This window comes from Neophocaena asiaeorientalis, unplaced genomic scaffold (genome assembly GCF_003031525.2).
Source record: "Neophocaena asiaeorientalis asiaeorientalis breed wild unplaced genomic scaffold, Neophocaena_asiaeorientalis_V1.1 scaffold362, whole genome shotgun sequence".
In the NCBI taxonomy this organism is placed as follows: Eukaryota; Metazoa; Chordata; class Mammalia; order Artiodactyla; family Phocoenidae; genus Neophocaena; species Neophocaena asiaeorientalis.
Genome location: NW_020175700.1, coordinates 1,809,582 through 1,825,167, shown reverse-complemented (window position 1 = coordinate 1,825,167; position 15,586 = coordinate 1,809,582). Strand labels below are relative to the sequence as shown.

Here is a 15,586-nt window from a genome sequence, read left to right as displayed (position 1 = left end):
TTTCATTTGAATTATCCTAGAAAGCCTGACACACATTTTGGGAGGAGAGAGATGAGGGGAGGTGCTAGGGAGAGGGAGAAGGGGCAATAAGAAACGTGCTTAAGAGCATTAACAGCTCACTAACCCCTCCTGACAAGGGCTGTGCAATCACTGTTAGGTCAAGGACCACTAGAAGTTACCACTGACATCCTGTTTCCCAGCAAAAATGTAATGACTACACTGGGCAAATAATGAGTAATCTAGTCATAAGCAATACAAAAAGATAATCCCAAACATATGTCAGTGTTTTATGGGAAAGTGCAAATTTTGATTATTTGGATATGAAAGCATAGCATCTTTAGGGTTTTTTGTTTATATTCTTGGTTCTAAAAGAAAAACAATGAAAAACCATGGCAAATACCCAAATTTCTTGGAATGCATCCATCAAAATAATCACAGATATTTTATGTCCCAAGTTCATTTAAACAAAAATTTCATTGGAAATTCATTGAATACAAGCATTACAAATATTAAAATAAAGCCATTTCAAAAGGGAAGGAAAGGGAAGGAAATTGAGGAAAGGAAAATTTTTCAAAATGTGGACAAGTTCTTTTGTTTCTAAAGTTGTCTTTGAGGTGTCTAAAAAGAATTCTGGGAAAGTTTTTCTTTACAATTCTGTAGCATTAACACAGTGGCAGTTTGACTTTCATGATAAAAATGAGTTGCTACTACCAATTTTAAGGTATTCCTTTTTTTTTCAGTCACTCACACCACTGGTCCAACAGAATTTCTACAATGATGGAAATATTCTCCAGCTACATGACCAATATAGTGATCACTAGCCACATGTGGCCATTAAGCGCTTAAAATGTAGTTACTGTGACTATAGAATTGAATTTTCAGTATTGTTTTGTTATATCAATAATTTAAACATTAGTACCACACATAACTAGTAGCTATAATGTTAGTGCAAAATTTATATCATTACACTCACTACCAATTTTTCACTTAAAATCAGCTCTTTTAGATATAAAACATAAAAGAACTACTTAACTAACTGCATGAACGATAAAATTTTTAGATTTATTTTCTTCGAAATGATGAAATATTTGTTTGACATTTATAGAGGCTAAAATTATCACCTTAAAAAATATAAATAAATAAATGTTAAGTATCTGCAAAACACGCCCCAACTAGAGAAGCCCACACACCGCAACTAGAGAAGCCTGCACACCGCAACGAAAAGATCCCGCGTGCCACAATGAAGATCCTGGGTGCCACAACTAAGACCCAACATAGCCAAATAAATAAATATATTTTTTTAATTTTCTGTAAAGTATTAATATTAAAAATATTTGTTTAAAAAGGAAAGCTATATAGATATCATAAACAAGGGTTGAAGATTAGATCATCATATGCCCCCACCTATTTTTATTTTTTAAAAAACCTATTTAATATGCATTCAGTAAGTATGACTTTATAAATGGAATTTTCAAAGCAACAAAAATAGACACAAAAAAGAATACTAAACATTTTTTTCCATAAGGCCAGATCAACCATTTAAAAATATACCTACCCTTTATAATTCTACATGCTTATAATTGCTTATTTTAGGAGGGAATAGTGTTCCAAGCTCAATGTATGATATTTTAAGCACATTACATACATTTTATCTATTTATCTATCTATCTAGAGAGGGAGAGGGAGACACAGAGACTGATTCGATGGGGCTAACATTTAAAAATTGGTATCTAGAGTAAGACGCGGAGATCACCTTCCTCCCCACAGATACACCAGAAATACATCTACGCGTGGAACAACTCCTACAGAGCACCTACTGAACGCTGGCAGAAGACCTCAGACCTCCCAAAAGGCAAGGAACCCCCCACATACCTGGTTAGGGCAAAAGGAAAAAATAAACAGAGACAAAAGGATCGGTACGGGTCCTGCACCAGCGGGAGGAAGCTGTGAAGGAGGAAAAGTGTCCACACACTAGGAAGTCCCTTGGCGGGCGGAGACTGCGGGTGGCGGAGTGGGGGAGCTTCGGAGCCACGGAGGAGAACACAGCAACAGGGGTGCAAAGGGCAAAGTGGAGAGATTCCAGCGCAGAGGAAGGGGGCCGACCGGCACTCATCAGCCGAGAGGCTTGTCTGCTCGCCCGCCGGGGCGGGCGGGGCTGGGAGATGAGGCTCCGGGAGGGGACTGGGGTTGGCAGCGTGAACACAGCCTGCAGGGCGTTAGTGCACCGAGGCTAGCCGGAAGGGAGTCCGGGGAAAAAGTCTGTACCTGCCGAAGAGGCAAGAGACTTTTTCTTCCCTCTTTGTTTCCTGGTGCGCGAGGAGAGGGGATTAAGAACGCTGATTAAGGGAGCTCCAGAGGCGCGAGCCGCGGCTAAAAGTGCGGACCCCAGAGACAGACACGAGACGCTAAGGCCGCTGCTGCCGCCACCAAGAAGCCTGTAATGCAAATCAAAACTACAATGAGATATCATCTCACACCAGTCAGAATGGCCATCATCAAAAAATCTAGAAACAATAAATGCTGGAGAGGGTGTGGAGAAAAGGGAACCCTCTTACACTGTTGGTGGAAATGTAAGTTGATACAACCACTGTGGAGAACAGTATGGAATTTCCTTAAAAACCTACAAATAGAACTACCATATGACCCAGCAATCCCACTACTGGGCATATACCCTGAGAAAACCATAATTCAAAAAGAGTCATGTACCAAAATGTTCATTGCAGCTCTATTTACAATAGCCCAGAGATGGAAACAACCTAAGTGTCCATCATTGGATGAATGGATAAAGAAGATGTGGCTCATATATACAATGGAATATTACTCAGCCATAAAAAGAAACGAAATTGAGCTATTTGTAATGAGGTGGATAGACCTAGAGTCTGTCATACAGAGTGAAGTGAGTCAGAAAGAGAGAGACAAATACCGTATGCTAACACATATATATGGAATTTAAGAAAAAAAATGTCATGAAAAACCTAGACACAGACTTACTAGAGAATGGACTTGAGGCTATGTGGAGGGGGAAGGGTAAACTGTGACAAAGCGAGAGAGAGGCATGGACATATATATACACTACCAAACGTAAGGTAGATAGCTAGTGGGAAGCAGCCGCATAGCACAGGGAGAGCAGCTCGGTGCTTTGTGACCGCCTGGAGGGGTGGGATAGGGAGGGTGGGGGGGAGGGAGACGCAAGCGGGAAGAAATATGGGAACATATGTATATATATAACTGATCCATTTTGTTGTGAAGTTGAAACTAACATACCATTGTAAAGCAATTATACTCCAATAAAGATGTTAAAATGAAAAAAAAAATAAAAAATAAAACAAATAAAAATTGGTATCTCACTCAGTGCACAGGTACCTCATTTTTAGTATAGTGAATGCTTGAAAATGAATTTAAACTTGTGGAAACATATACAAAGTAATGGCTTCTGAGTCTTCTGCTTGTACACAGAATCCCTCAAGTGGACAAGGATATGGTCTAGTGTTAGATAAAGATCTGTATCCCTGCCCCCTCCTTCTAAACCCTCCCTCCTAATTCCCCAGGCAAAAACTACAAATCACGAAGAATGGGTTAAATCATGTTCCCCACATTTCTTTAAGAAAGTATAGAATGATGCATGTTGTAAAAGTATTTCTATCAAAACAGTTAGACTCACAGTAAAACTCAGAGGTAAACTTCAAAGAGGTAACTAGGAAAACTCACCTAACATGGAACACCTCATTGCTCCACAGTGGCTAAATGTGGTTAAATTTTAACTACATGGTGCTAGGCTAGAAACAGGTCATCAATAAATAACCTGCAGAATTAAAAAAGCAATACTGACTGGACTACAAATTAGAAGACCTGCTTTTTTGCTCTAACTGGCCATAAAAATGACTTTAGACCCATCTACTAACCTCTTCGAAGCTTACTTACCTCAAAAAAGAAAAACTGCCTAAATCATCTATAAAGTTCCATATAGCTTTGAAATTCTATGATTCAACAGAATAAATTATAGATCAGACATTCATTTTCCAAGATATTTCAAATAGTTTGTTAAGTATTTGACAAGGAGCTACTGTCAACCAACCAGTAACAATGAGGAAAAGTCACTTAAATCTGAAAATTCAGTAGGAAAAACAGCTTTGATTTATAACAAAAGCCAAACTTTTCAGGCACAGGTATATTACTGAGACGGGGTACATTTGTAATGAATGTTTTACAGGACTATAAGCATTAAAACATAAACAGAGCATCAGAATGCTTTACCATTTGACATAAGTCGTTTCCACACATTCAATTTAAGAAATAACTAAGATGTTTTTATACAGAGCTAACTCAAGAACAGAGTATTCACAGTGATTATGGAGGCCCTACACCCTAGCAGCAATGGAAGCTGCAGGGGTCTGACAGATTAGGGGAAAACAAGAAGCCCTTGTGCTGGAATTCAAAATGAACCAATCAAACAGAAACAAAACCATTCCCTCTCCCTACTTCTTCTGGCACACTTGATTGCATGGTGCTCTTTTTTTTTTTTTTTTTTACCATCTCTTTAACTTATTGTTTTTCCCTTCAGGGTGTTCTGATGTTCATTTGATCCAGATCCTACTCCTACCAATTTCAAAGTGGGTAGAGCATGTAGCTGTGTGACTTCTCAGTCATCAACCCCTTTCACTCTCAACCCAGCCACCAGTTGCAAGGAGCATAAACGCAGGCATCACCATCATTGTAAATCAAAACGTTTAGACTCACTGATTAATAAAATTTGAGAGCTGGATAAGATCTTAGTGGCACTAAATTCCAACAATCTTATTTTGATTTTTAATTATAAAAATCATATACTGAAAAGAATATAAAACAAATTTAGTAGTAGGAACTTTCCCTTTTACAATAAACACTTAAATGTAAGGCTCTGTTTATTCCAGCTCCCACCCACCTTCTTGTGCCCTCCCCTCTTCCACAGCTATAATCACTATTGCTTGATGTATTCTTTTTTTATGCCTTAGTTTATTTGTCTATAAAGTAGGAATAATAGTGCTTACCTCATAGGACTGTTGCAGATTAATTAGATTAATACATATAAATCACTTAAAACAGTGCTTGGCACTTAGTAAAGACTCAAACGATGGTAGCTGCTACCAGATTTCAACCCACCCCATATTGATGAACACTTAGGTTTTCACAGTTTTTCATCATATACAATGTTGTGATGAGTATCCTTGTCCACTTGACTATTTTTTCTGTTGGGTAAATTCCTGCAAGTGAAAATGCTGGTTCAAACATATGCACATGTAAAATTCTGCTAGATATGGTCTAACCACCCACCAAAGTAATGAGTCAATTTCCACTCCTTCCAATAGTGTATGAGAGCATCTTCTCCCCATTGTCTTCAACATAGGGCACTGATAATCTTCAACACCAGGTATTAAATCTTTTCTAATTACTAGGTAAGGATGATCAATGTTTTATCACTTCTATTGAAAGTTAAACATTTTTTTGTTTTGACTATCTGTATTCTTTTATGATTTGCCTGTTTATATTTGATGGGGGGAGGTCAGGAAAATTTTCTCCTGGGTCTACAGCAAAGAAATAACATCCTCATCCTCATCCTCATCCCCCACCTCATCCCCCCACCCCAATTCAGGATTGTGATGGACATACCTCTTCTTCCCTTGAATCTCAGAAGGATATCATTTTTAAGTTCTCTCCTGTTACATAGATTAACTGCTTAATCAGGATCCATCTACTCTTATTGCTCTTAGCCAAACTCCCTTCTTTCACTAAAATTTAGATGCCTCTTTCTTATCCATTCATATTTATACATAAAATTGTCAACAGGTGAGATGAGAGCTCCATCAGTATTTGGGGAGGTCACTCTTCCACATCCCCAGGAAGGCCTGTTGCCTACTACACTCATTAAGAGAAGCTGGCAGATCCATTAAGTGATTTTGCTTCCAAGTTGAGTTTTTTCTTTTCCCCTCCAAGTCGCTTGTGGCCTTTTATTTTATAAATGAAGGAACTGAGATCTAAAGAGGTTAAGCACATAGGATCTTGGTCTATTACTTCCTAGTACTAAGTTGTGCTACCAAACAATGAAACACTCTCTTGCTGGGACTGCAGAACTCAAATGCTTCCACTGCTAATTCCTGCTTCCATGTTTCATTCCTTCTCTAACTCTTACAAAGACCCCAGCTACTTGCAGGGAGGGGGTGTGGGGATTAGGCTGCAAGGGGACAAGGTAGGCTCTACGTCAGCCCCCTCCAGCCTGCACACTCATATCCTGTCATCATCTGAAACTTCTCCATGACTGATGTTTCTCTCCACAACTACAATATCCCATCCTCCCAGATGGCTTACTCAATCATGCCCAGTATAAGAAGTCTTAAACATCAATGGATCCTTTGGACCCTCTCCATTTTCCCTATTCACTCACTCCTTTCTTTCTTTGCCTCCAATCCACCTCAGACTCCATGTCCCATCATTTTAATCACTCTTGCCAAAATCCTAAACCTCCTTAGTCCCTCTATACTGGCAAAAACCTAAGCCTGCATAAATGCGACATCCCAACTTCTTCATACCTCAGACATCTGAGAACTGCAGGAGAAAACTCCCTAAACAAGCAGATGGTTCCCCAGCATAAGCCTAGCCATCAACTGCTTGCTGAATGATTCTACTACCTTTCTCTAACCAAACTGCTGTGACTCTTCGCGACAATAATTTCAAACCTGCGATCTCCACAAATCTTCACTCCCTAAGCAGCTGGCCTTGCCTGGTAGTCACCAGACAAGAACTCTCTCCCCCACAATCTGAATCTTCCTTTGCACCTATCCTTCCTTTCTCTTGTTAAAGGCGGAAGGGATACTATTTCTTTTTTTTTTTCTTCTCCCCCTGTAACTTATGAGGGTGCCGCGATGTTCTCCCAGATGTGGTCCCCGTGTAAGGTCTTTTTTGTTTTACATCTTTATTGGAGTATAATTGCTTTACAATGGTGTGTTAGTTTCTGCTTTATAACAAAGTGAATTAGCTATACATATACATATGTTCCCATATCTCTTCCCTCGTGCGTCTCCCTCCCTCCCACCCTCCCTATCCCACCCCTCCAGGCGGTCACAAATCACCGAGCTGATCTCCCTGTGCTATGCGGCTGCTTCCCACTAGCTACCTACCTTGTGTTTGGTAGTGTATATATGTCCATGCCTCTCTCTCGCTTTGTCACAGCTTAAGTCCTTCCCTCCAATTGTGCTCTGGAGCCCATCCTTTCCTACCTTCTTAGGAATCTTGAACTTTTAATTGTTCCTTATTTTTGAATCTTCAACTCCTCTCTAATGGAGATTTCCCATCAGCATTTACACAGGCTCAACTCTTTCCTCTTAGAAAAGAGAAGAGGGGTGAAGAGGAAAGAGAAAAGGAGAAAGAAGAAAAAATTCTCCTTTTTTGTCAAGACCCCTCCAGCTATGACCGCTTTTCCACATCAAAACCAAACCTGAAGACCCATCTACCTTGTTATCTATTTTTTCATCTCCTTCTCACCAATTAACCCCTCTAACTTGCATTCTACTCTCCAGAGCTTCTAACATAGTCACCATCATAGTCACCATCACTTTGTCACTAAAGTCTTTGGACAAATATTGATCCTAATCTTCTGTCACTGAATCTCAGATCATATTTTTTCCTTCAGCTTGGAATGTCAAGAAACAAAAATTCCATAAGAGTAAGAATTTGTTCCATGATGTATCTATGTCAGTGCCTTGTAGAGTACTGGGTACACAGAAAGTACTCAATAAATACAGGTTGAATGAATAAATGCTAGTTTTCCTCCCAGGCTCCTGACAAAGTCATTCTTCAGGGTCAATGCAAATAGCACCTTCCTTAAAAAATCTTTTACAATCCTGCTACACAGAATTAGATTATGTGTCCTACCAATGTTAGACAGTAGCCAGGCACTGGGGATACAGAATTTAAGACAGAGTCCCTGCCCTCAAAGACTCTCAGTCTGGATCTGTTATACCTGTACTATAGACATTATGCTCTTCTACTTTATATTCATTTATTTATTCATTCAACAACTATGTGGATGCCTATCAAATACAGAACCTGTATCTCCTATTCTCTTATTAACTTCAAACTACCACAAATATCAGAGACTTAATAATTCTTGAACTGCATTTAAAATAATGAGAAAAGGGCTTCCCTGGTGGCGCAGTGGTTGAGAATCCGCCTGCCAAGGCAGGGGACACGGGTTCGAGCCCTGGTCCGGGAGGATCCCACATGCCGCGGAGCAGCTGGGCCCGTGTGCCACAGCTGCTGAGCCTGCGCTCTGGAGCCCGTGAGCCGCGACTGCTGAGGCCCGCGCGCCTGGAGCCCGTGCTCCGCAATAGGGGAGGCCACCGCGATGAGAAGCCCACACACTGCCTTAAGAATAGCCCCCGCTCGCCGCAACTGGAGAAAGCCTGCACACAGCAACAAAGACCCAATGCAGCCAAAAAAAAAAAAAAAAAAATTTAAAAAAAAAAAAAAAAAAAAAATGAGAAAAGTTCTTTAAATCACTTTTTAAGATAAATGTTAGGAACAAAAATCATAATGTTTCCTAACTACTTCTTATTCACCTATTAATTATATAACTGGATTCTTATATAAATTGACTCATTATATTTTAAACAGTTTTAAGACTTTTCAGTTATACAAATAAGTGGTAATACTGTAAATGAAATACTGCTAAAAAGTACTTTAAAATATAAAATGTTCCTACCCTTTGATGCAGCAATCCTACTTTTGAGACCTGATCCTAAATACAAGGATGTATATATATTTCTTGGCCTAGAATTTAGTGGAATGAGAATGAAGTGAAGAGAGAAATCTGCAGAGAAATATGTAGAGTATGATTCCCTTTTGTTGTTTAAAAAGGGAAAAAAATACAGAGTACATAATTACATAAACACAAGCAAAGGAGTGGAAGGACACAACCAAACTATTAACACTGGTTATTCCAAAGCACAGAATTGGAGGAATAGAAAGAGAAACTACTACTTTCCATATATTTCTTATGTTGGTTGCTATAAGGGCACATATTTTTATATGTAAAACAGAACAGTTTATTCTTTTGTATATAAAAACAGCTTTTCCCTGTGCTTTAATTTTAATATGGGCATTTCCCAAGTTCTAAGCATCTGACATACAATCATCCTACAAATATAAACCATAATGCAATACTGAGCAGCTTGAAGGGAAAAAGGAAGGACAGAAGTTGGGCATTAGTGACTCCTCACCAAGAGGCTTCATACGAAGAGGGGAGAAGGGGAATGCTGAGGAGAAGACATTTAAACACAATAAAACAATGTTAATAAGAAATAATAAAACAATGTGGAAATGGAAATGATTGGCAGGTTCCCAAGCTTTTCTAAAAAAAAAAAAAAAAGGCCAATTAACTCATAATGTGTTTGAGATAGTATATGCTTCCAATAATGTGTTTTTTTCCTTTGGACAGTATTGCAGTTTAAGTCAGATTTTACATACTAAATCTCTATTATTTCTATAGGAAATATACTTTATCAATAACACCAGCAAACATTCTAAAAACCTGCAGTCACTAGTTTGGAACACTCAAGGGCAAGTACTGTTTCATCAGCTTTGAAAACCTGTGCAGTATGCCATTCTCAGACTATGCTGGATATAAGTAAGCTGTCCTATACTCAGTATAGTCACGGAATGGTATGGTTGCTACCATTCCCACCATCCCGATATCTGTATGGTACTTCACAGTTTAAAAAGCTCTTTGATACAAAGGAATGAAATGTTCCAGCTAAGAGAAAGCATTAAAATAAAATATATACACCTACCATTATAAACATATGCAACAATTTAATCTTCAGTGACTAAAAAGGTGGCAAAGCATGAACTTGAAATGTATGCTTGGGAGCCATTATATCAGTTAAAATTGTATAGTAGATACTTAAATATTTTCATAAATAGAAAACTGCAGCCAAGAAATGGCCACAAAACCAAAAGTTTATTGTAACATTTATAAGCAAAGGTCAATTTCTTCTACCCGTGGACTATAACTGATGGTTGAGAAGTAATCCACTCACAACTTTTTCTTTGTACATCAACAATAAACATGAGAAAATGTGGGCTGTAATCCTTGACAAATTATTTCTTACACCACTTCTCCAAAGGGCGGAAAAACACTAGGTAAATACGGTTTCGCTTCATGCAATGATGATCTCACAAAAAGGGTTAATATAACTATATACAGATTATTAAAGTTTGGAAAGTGAAAAATCTAATTTAAAAAAATCTAATTAGGCATGCAAAATAATATATACACAAATATGTCAAACACTAAAAATGAAAGATATACTTGCACTTACTTTCAGACACAACAAAGATAAACAAATTTTATAATGCTTTCTACACATTGTAGGTATTTTGCACAGATTAACTAAAACTTTTCCAGAAAAACGCTCCATATATATGAAGCCAGTAAGGCATATTTTCAGATACTCAGATACTTTCAGAGAAGGGAATGAAAAATGGATCTGTTCACAAAGAAACAAGAATTCATAAATCATCTAAAGTGAAAAAGAACTTGAATTCAAAGTGTAAGATTTAAATGAGGTTCAGTGATAATCAGAAAAGGCCACATAAAGCAAAATCCATTTAAAAGAGACCAAATATCGTGATACAGCGGGAATAAAAAGTTTGACATGCACAGTCTCTTGAAAAAATTTTAGTTTTTTTAATCTCATATGTAATAAAATTTAGGTTATAATGATAACTATGTGCTTATTCTTAGAACATAGAAAGAGTGAATCAAATGTTGGCTTTTGTGGCAAAAATTTTTCCAACAAATTGGATGACAGCCCAGTTCAAAGCCATCTGATTTTCACAGTGCAATCATAAAGAAGGTTTTTTGGTTTTGGGGTTTTTTCAAAACACTCAAAGGCTACATCAAGCCTCCTAATGCCTGTCTTAATATTTTAATCTTCAAATCATTCCCTTTTTAAATACGTCTAAATCAAAGTCATCCTTGTTGGTCTTTCTCTTCTTTACTTTTTAACTGGTCTGTTGGGTACTGTAACATCCATAAATCATCTAAGAATCTTAACACACAAAGAAAGCACAGGCCCAGAGAGATGCACAGGCTAAGCGAAGAGGGGTTTCTGAATAGGGACTAATTTTTTTTTTAATTTTATTGGAGTATAGTTGATTTACAATGTTGTGTTAGTTTCAGGTGTATAGCAAAGTGATTCAGTTGTACATATATTGATACATGTATTCATTCTTCTTCAGATTCTTTTCTTAGATAGCTTATCACAGAATATTGAGTAGAATTCCCTGTGCTATACAGTAGGTTCTTGCTGGTTATCTATCTTATATGTAGTAGTGTGGGGGACTAATTTTATAAGTGGTATATTAGTGAATATTCTGCTTTCCTACATGACTCTTGAAACTTCATAACTGCAAGAACTTGGATAATGAATTCTCAAGTAATGAGAACCCCCTGTATGTGTACTTTTATTACCTGTTTATACAACAATAGGGGATACAAATCTTGGTCTGAATATCTTAAGATATATAAAATATATCTTGGTCAGGACCACATTATAAATGACTTTTTTTTTTAATGCAACATAATACTGTACCAAGGTTGTAAGGGAGTTCCTTTTCATGTAGAGTCTCTCCAAGTACTGTAGTCCCTCATCTTTTAGTAACTCCAATGGGAAATGCTGCAGATTCCTATAATTTAAGAACAAATTCTTGTGCTTTTCCAGCCTTGCCACAGAGATCGTCTTACAAAGTTCAGATGCCATGACTGAACATATCCCATCAGGCACACTGCAGCACTACATCTTGTCAAAATTGGTCCATTTCTAAAGAGAACAAAAAAATGGAAAATTATGATACTGCTAACAAACGTTGCCAAATAAACCAGTTAGCATATATAGCTATTTGCAGACATTAAAAAGAGTTATACATCAATTCCTATATTTTTCTTTTATAACAACTAAATTTTCACACATATTTAGAAGGAGATTAAAATGAATAACTATTTAATAAAAATACCCTCACTATTTAAGCAATATTTACTACTTAGCAGAAATAGTCCTATTTGAAAAAAATAGTTCTTGAACTTGAGATAGGAATCCCTATCTAAGAGAACAGAGACCAGTTTCATAACATGCAACCAAAGAAAGAGCTTAAAAAATTAGACACAGCAAACCCATTTCCTTCTTGAACTACCTCATTTTGTCTTTAGCTTAAAACATTTTAAAAATATTTAAATGTATATAATATATAATATAACTAGATCACTTACAACTTCATTTTCTTCACTTCTTACTACCTAAATATTGTCCTATATGCGAATATTTTCTTTCTTTTATCTCTTTATTCTCTTTTCTTTCTTTCTTCTTAGCTTTGCAGATGATCAGAAGTAGCAAAGAAACAGGCCTGGGAACATAGAGTTTTACTTAATTATTTCAATGAAAGAAGAAATACTGCACTAGGAAATAAGAATCCTGTACTTTTCTACTACAATCTTTCTGGGCCTTAGTTGCCTTACATAAAATGGAGACAGCAATTTATTGGTAAGGGCCAGAACCCAGAACAGATTAAATACCTTTGTAGCTCCAAATTGACAAGGATAGGAAGAGAAATAACATTTCCCATCTTACCAACTAGGCACAGGGCAGAAACAAACTTCACATCACTTACCACAAGAAGAAACAAACTCAGAGATTCAATAATTTGTCCAAGGTCAAACAGCTCATAAGGGAACAAGGATTTTTTTTTTTCTTGGGCTGGGGAAGGGTATCCAGTGGATTTCAAAGCCTGAAGTCTTTATACACACAGACTGACAGGATTCCACAGGATACTAAGAAAATGCTAAAACACTAAAAACAAGTTGAGCTTTGTTCAAAGATTCTACTCTGGTTTTCCTGGGCACCCTTTCTCAAACTCTCCAAAGAGAAGTACCTTTCAAAGAAAATGTTTTTTCTTAAGAAAAACTATTTTCACAGGGAATTAATACCAAGTTAGTACAAAATGCAGTAACATAAGCTTTCAATAAGCAGAGTTTTCTAACTTTTTGGTTATTTTCTATTATTTCCAAACTCTTAATTCCCAACTAATAAGAAAGTATTTGCTATTTTATATAAAAGGTCAGAGAATATGGAGTATTCAATTATATCCCTAATGCAACATGAGAGTCCAGTACCTTCCCATATTTATAGTAGCTATTCACTTACCTATTTTTATGAGACATATTACTTGACTTTGAACAAGATACTCAATCTTTCCACATCTTAGTTCTCTCCCTGTAAAAGCAAGGGGAACTAGGCTACAAATAACATCGTTGATTGTATTTAGAAAGGGAAGCTTTCTGGGTAATTATTCACTGAAATAGTAAACTAGAAGCCATTTAGATGTCTCACAAGCATCTCAAACTTAACACATTCAAAGAGTTTTTGATATTCATCACCAATCCAAATCTTCCCTAGTCTTTCCAACCACCAGGAAAGCCGGAAGTCATGAACGATTCCTCCACCACCTCCAATCTATCACAAGGCGTATGGTTTCCATCTCCAAAATACACCTCAAATCTATCCACATCTCTCCATCTGCCCAAATGGAAAGCCACTGTCATCTACTGCCTTGCCATATGTATTACTGGTCTCCCTGTGTCCACTTGAGTCACTTTGCAATACATTAATCACTTAGCTGGGAGCCTTTAAAAAAGAAATCCAACTATGTCTGCCTCTCTTTCTCAGGTAAACTTGCTCCCTAGTCACATGCATTCTAAATAAACCCTTCAAAAGTTTATTAAGAAAAATCAAACTTACCAAGTATTGAGGGCTCTTCACAATCTGGCCCTACCCACTTCTCTAGACTGGCAGCACCCTCCCTGGCTTCTCACCAAACTCCTGGGTTTTTCTAGTGCTTCAAAGTGCTAAACTCTTCACACCACTTCCTGCTCTCCTTTAGCCTTTGAAAGCACTGTCCCAACGCCCTTCAGGTTTCAATGTAAAAATCACTTCCCCATCCCAAGCTAAAGTCTTCTCTCTTACTCTTTCTTTGTAGGACTCTTCACAATTTGTAATCTATATATTTATTGGTGCATCTGTCTATCGTCAATCTAGCCAAGAGACTGTACCGTAAGCTCCTGAGGGCAGAGACCTTGCTGTTTTCTTTACATTTGTATACCTGCCTCTAGCACAAAGCAAGCCCTCAAACAGCTGATAAACAACTGACAGTAGGACATGTGAGTAATATTGTAAGGTAGATTTTTTTTCACCTCTGATCTAAAGTCAGCTTGCAGATACTATATGCTGAGTGCACGCTATGTGCAATAAAGATCTCTCAATCCTTAAAACTCTGCACTGCAATAGACATTATTTAGCCTATTTTATAGGTGAGGAAACTGAGTTTCTCAGAGGATAACTTGCCAGAATACCAACCCAGGTGTTCAACTCCAAAGCCTGTGCATTGCTCTACAAGGCAGACTTCCATGAATTTCAGTGGAGCCTGTGCTTCTTCCTATTATTATTTAAGTGGTAGGCAAAGCTTATACAAATCTAAGACTACAAAGCAAAACCCACACTCCCTGACGGGAAGATCCAATAAGAGAATACAGTGTAACCTGATGGCTTTCCTTCTAATCCTGCTGAATCCTGATGGGTGGGATTGGCTGCCCTTAAAACGTCATTACACTCCGTTAAAATGTATCTTGCTAGGAAGGCAGTTTGGGAGATGAAATGTACACAAATGAACTCTGAAAGCTTTCAATAATAAATAATGGTAATGGTTTTCCGTATGCATTCACTGGCAATGCACAGCCTTTACCAGCATAATTTTCTTACACATATTGCCTTCACTACCTCTTATCTACGATTAAAAGCAAATGATATACTTAATATTAGCTGTATACAACTGCACCTGCATAACAGTTTTCTGACAGGTAAACACCAATCCACTCTATTATTATTTAGAGCAGACTAACCTTTCCATCTTAAGAAAATTCCACACATTTTAAAACAGGTGTGTTTTAAGGGAAAGGAGTCCCTTAGATTGACTTCCGTACTTAAGTCAGTGGAATACCCACTCCAATTTCCTAATATTGTAGATTAATGAGTTAAAACCCTCACATTAAAAGCATTTATTAAAGGTTATTTTCTCAGTACTGAAAAGAACGCTGTCAGAAGTCTTAGGCAAAACACATGCCGTTTTGCCCGAGTTAACGAAACACTCTGGTTGTTAGAGTTTGGCAGCAGTGAGCCCAGTGGCAGGGATTTCACAGACCCGGTATCGGGATTCTCCGACCACCGAGGGCGAGGAGGGCCCGGCAGCTGTGGCGACCCGAGGCCCGGGCGGGCCCGCTTGGGCCGGGGTACACTCGCTGCAGCCCGGACGCTTCTGCCAGACCCGGCCTCAGGGCCGGGGGTCGGGCCAGAGGGCCTTGCTACGTGAGCCACCCGAAACGGCGAAGTGCCACACTCACCTCGACCAGCGGAGCCAGCGCTCCCGGGCGCAGGGGCGCTGGACGGCAAGCCGGGGCTCGGCGGGCGGGGCGGGGCGCCGGGAGGGGGCGGGGCGGGGCGCGGAC

The 15,586-nt window shown here is 38.3% G+C and overlaps 1 protein-coding gene across 3 annotated transcripts in view; it reads right to left on the bottom strand.

The window, feature by feature from the left end:
• The window catches only part of LRRC28 (leucine rich repeat containing 28), a 179,319-nt gene extending 163,747 nt beyond the window's left edge, over positions 1-15,572 (bottom strand). Inside the window, exons 1-2 of one of the 3 annotated variants that reach the window (XM_024732061.1) lie at positions 15,482-15,572; positions 11,628-11,855 (exon numbers count right to left, since the gene is read on the bottom strand). In XM_024732061.1, coding sequence (XP_024587829.1) covers positions 11,628-11,795 — 168 coding nt within the window. In that variant the 5' untranslated portion in view covers positions 11,796-11,855; positions 15,482-15,572. Of the gene's footprint in view, positions 1-11,627; positions 11,856-12,301; positions 12,392-13,232; positions 13,290-15,481 lie in introns of those variants that run through there. The other 2 variants (XM_024732063.1, XM_024732062.1) reach the window with 2 other exon arrangements.
• Positions 15,573-15,586: the final 14 nt, after the last annotated feature.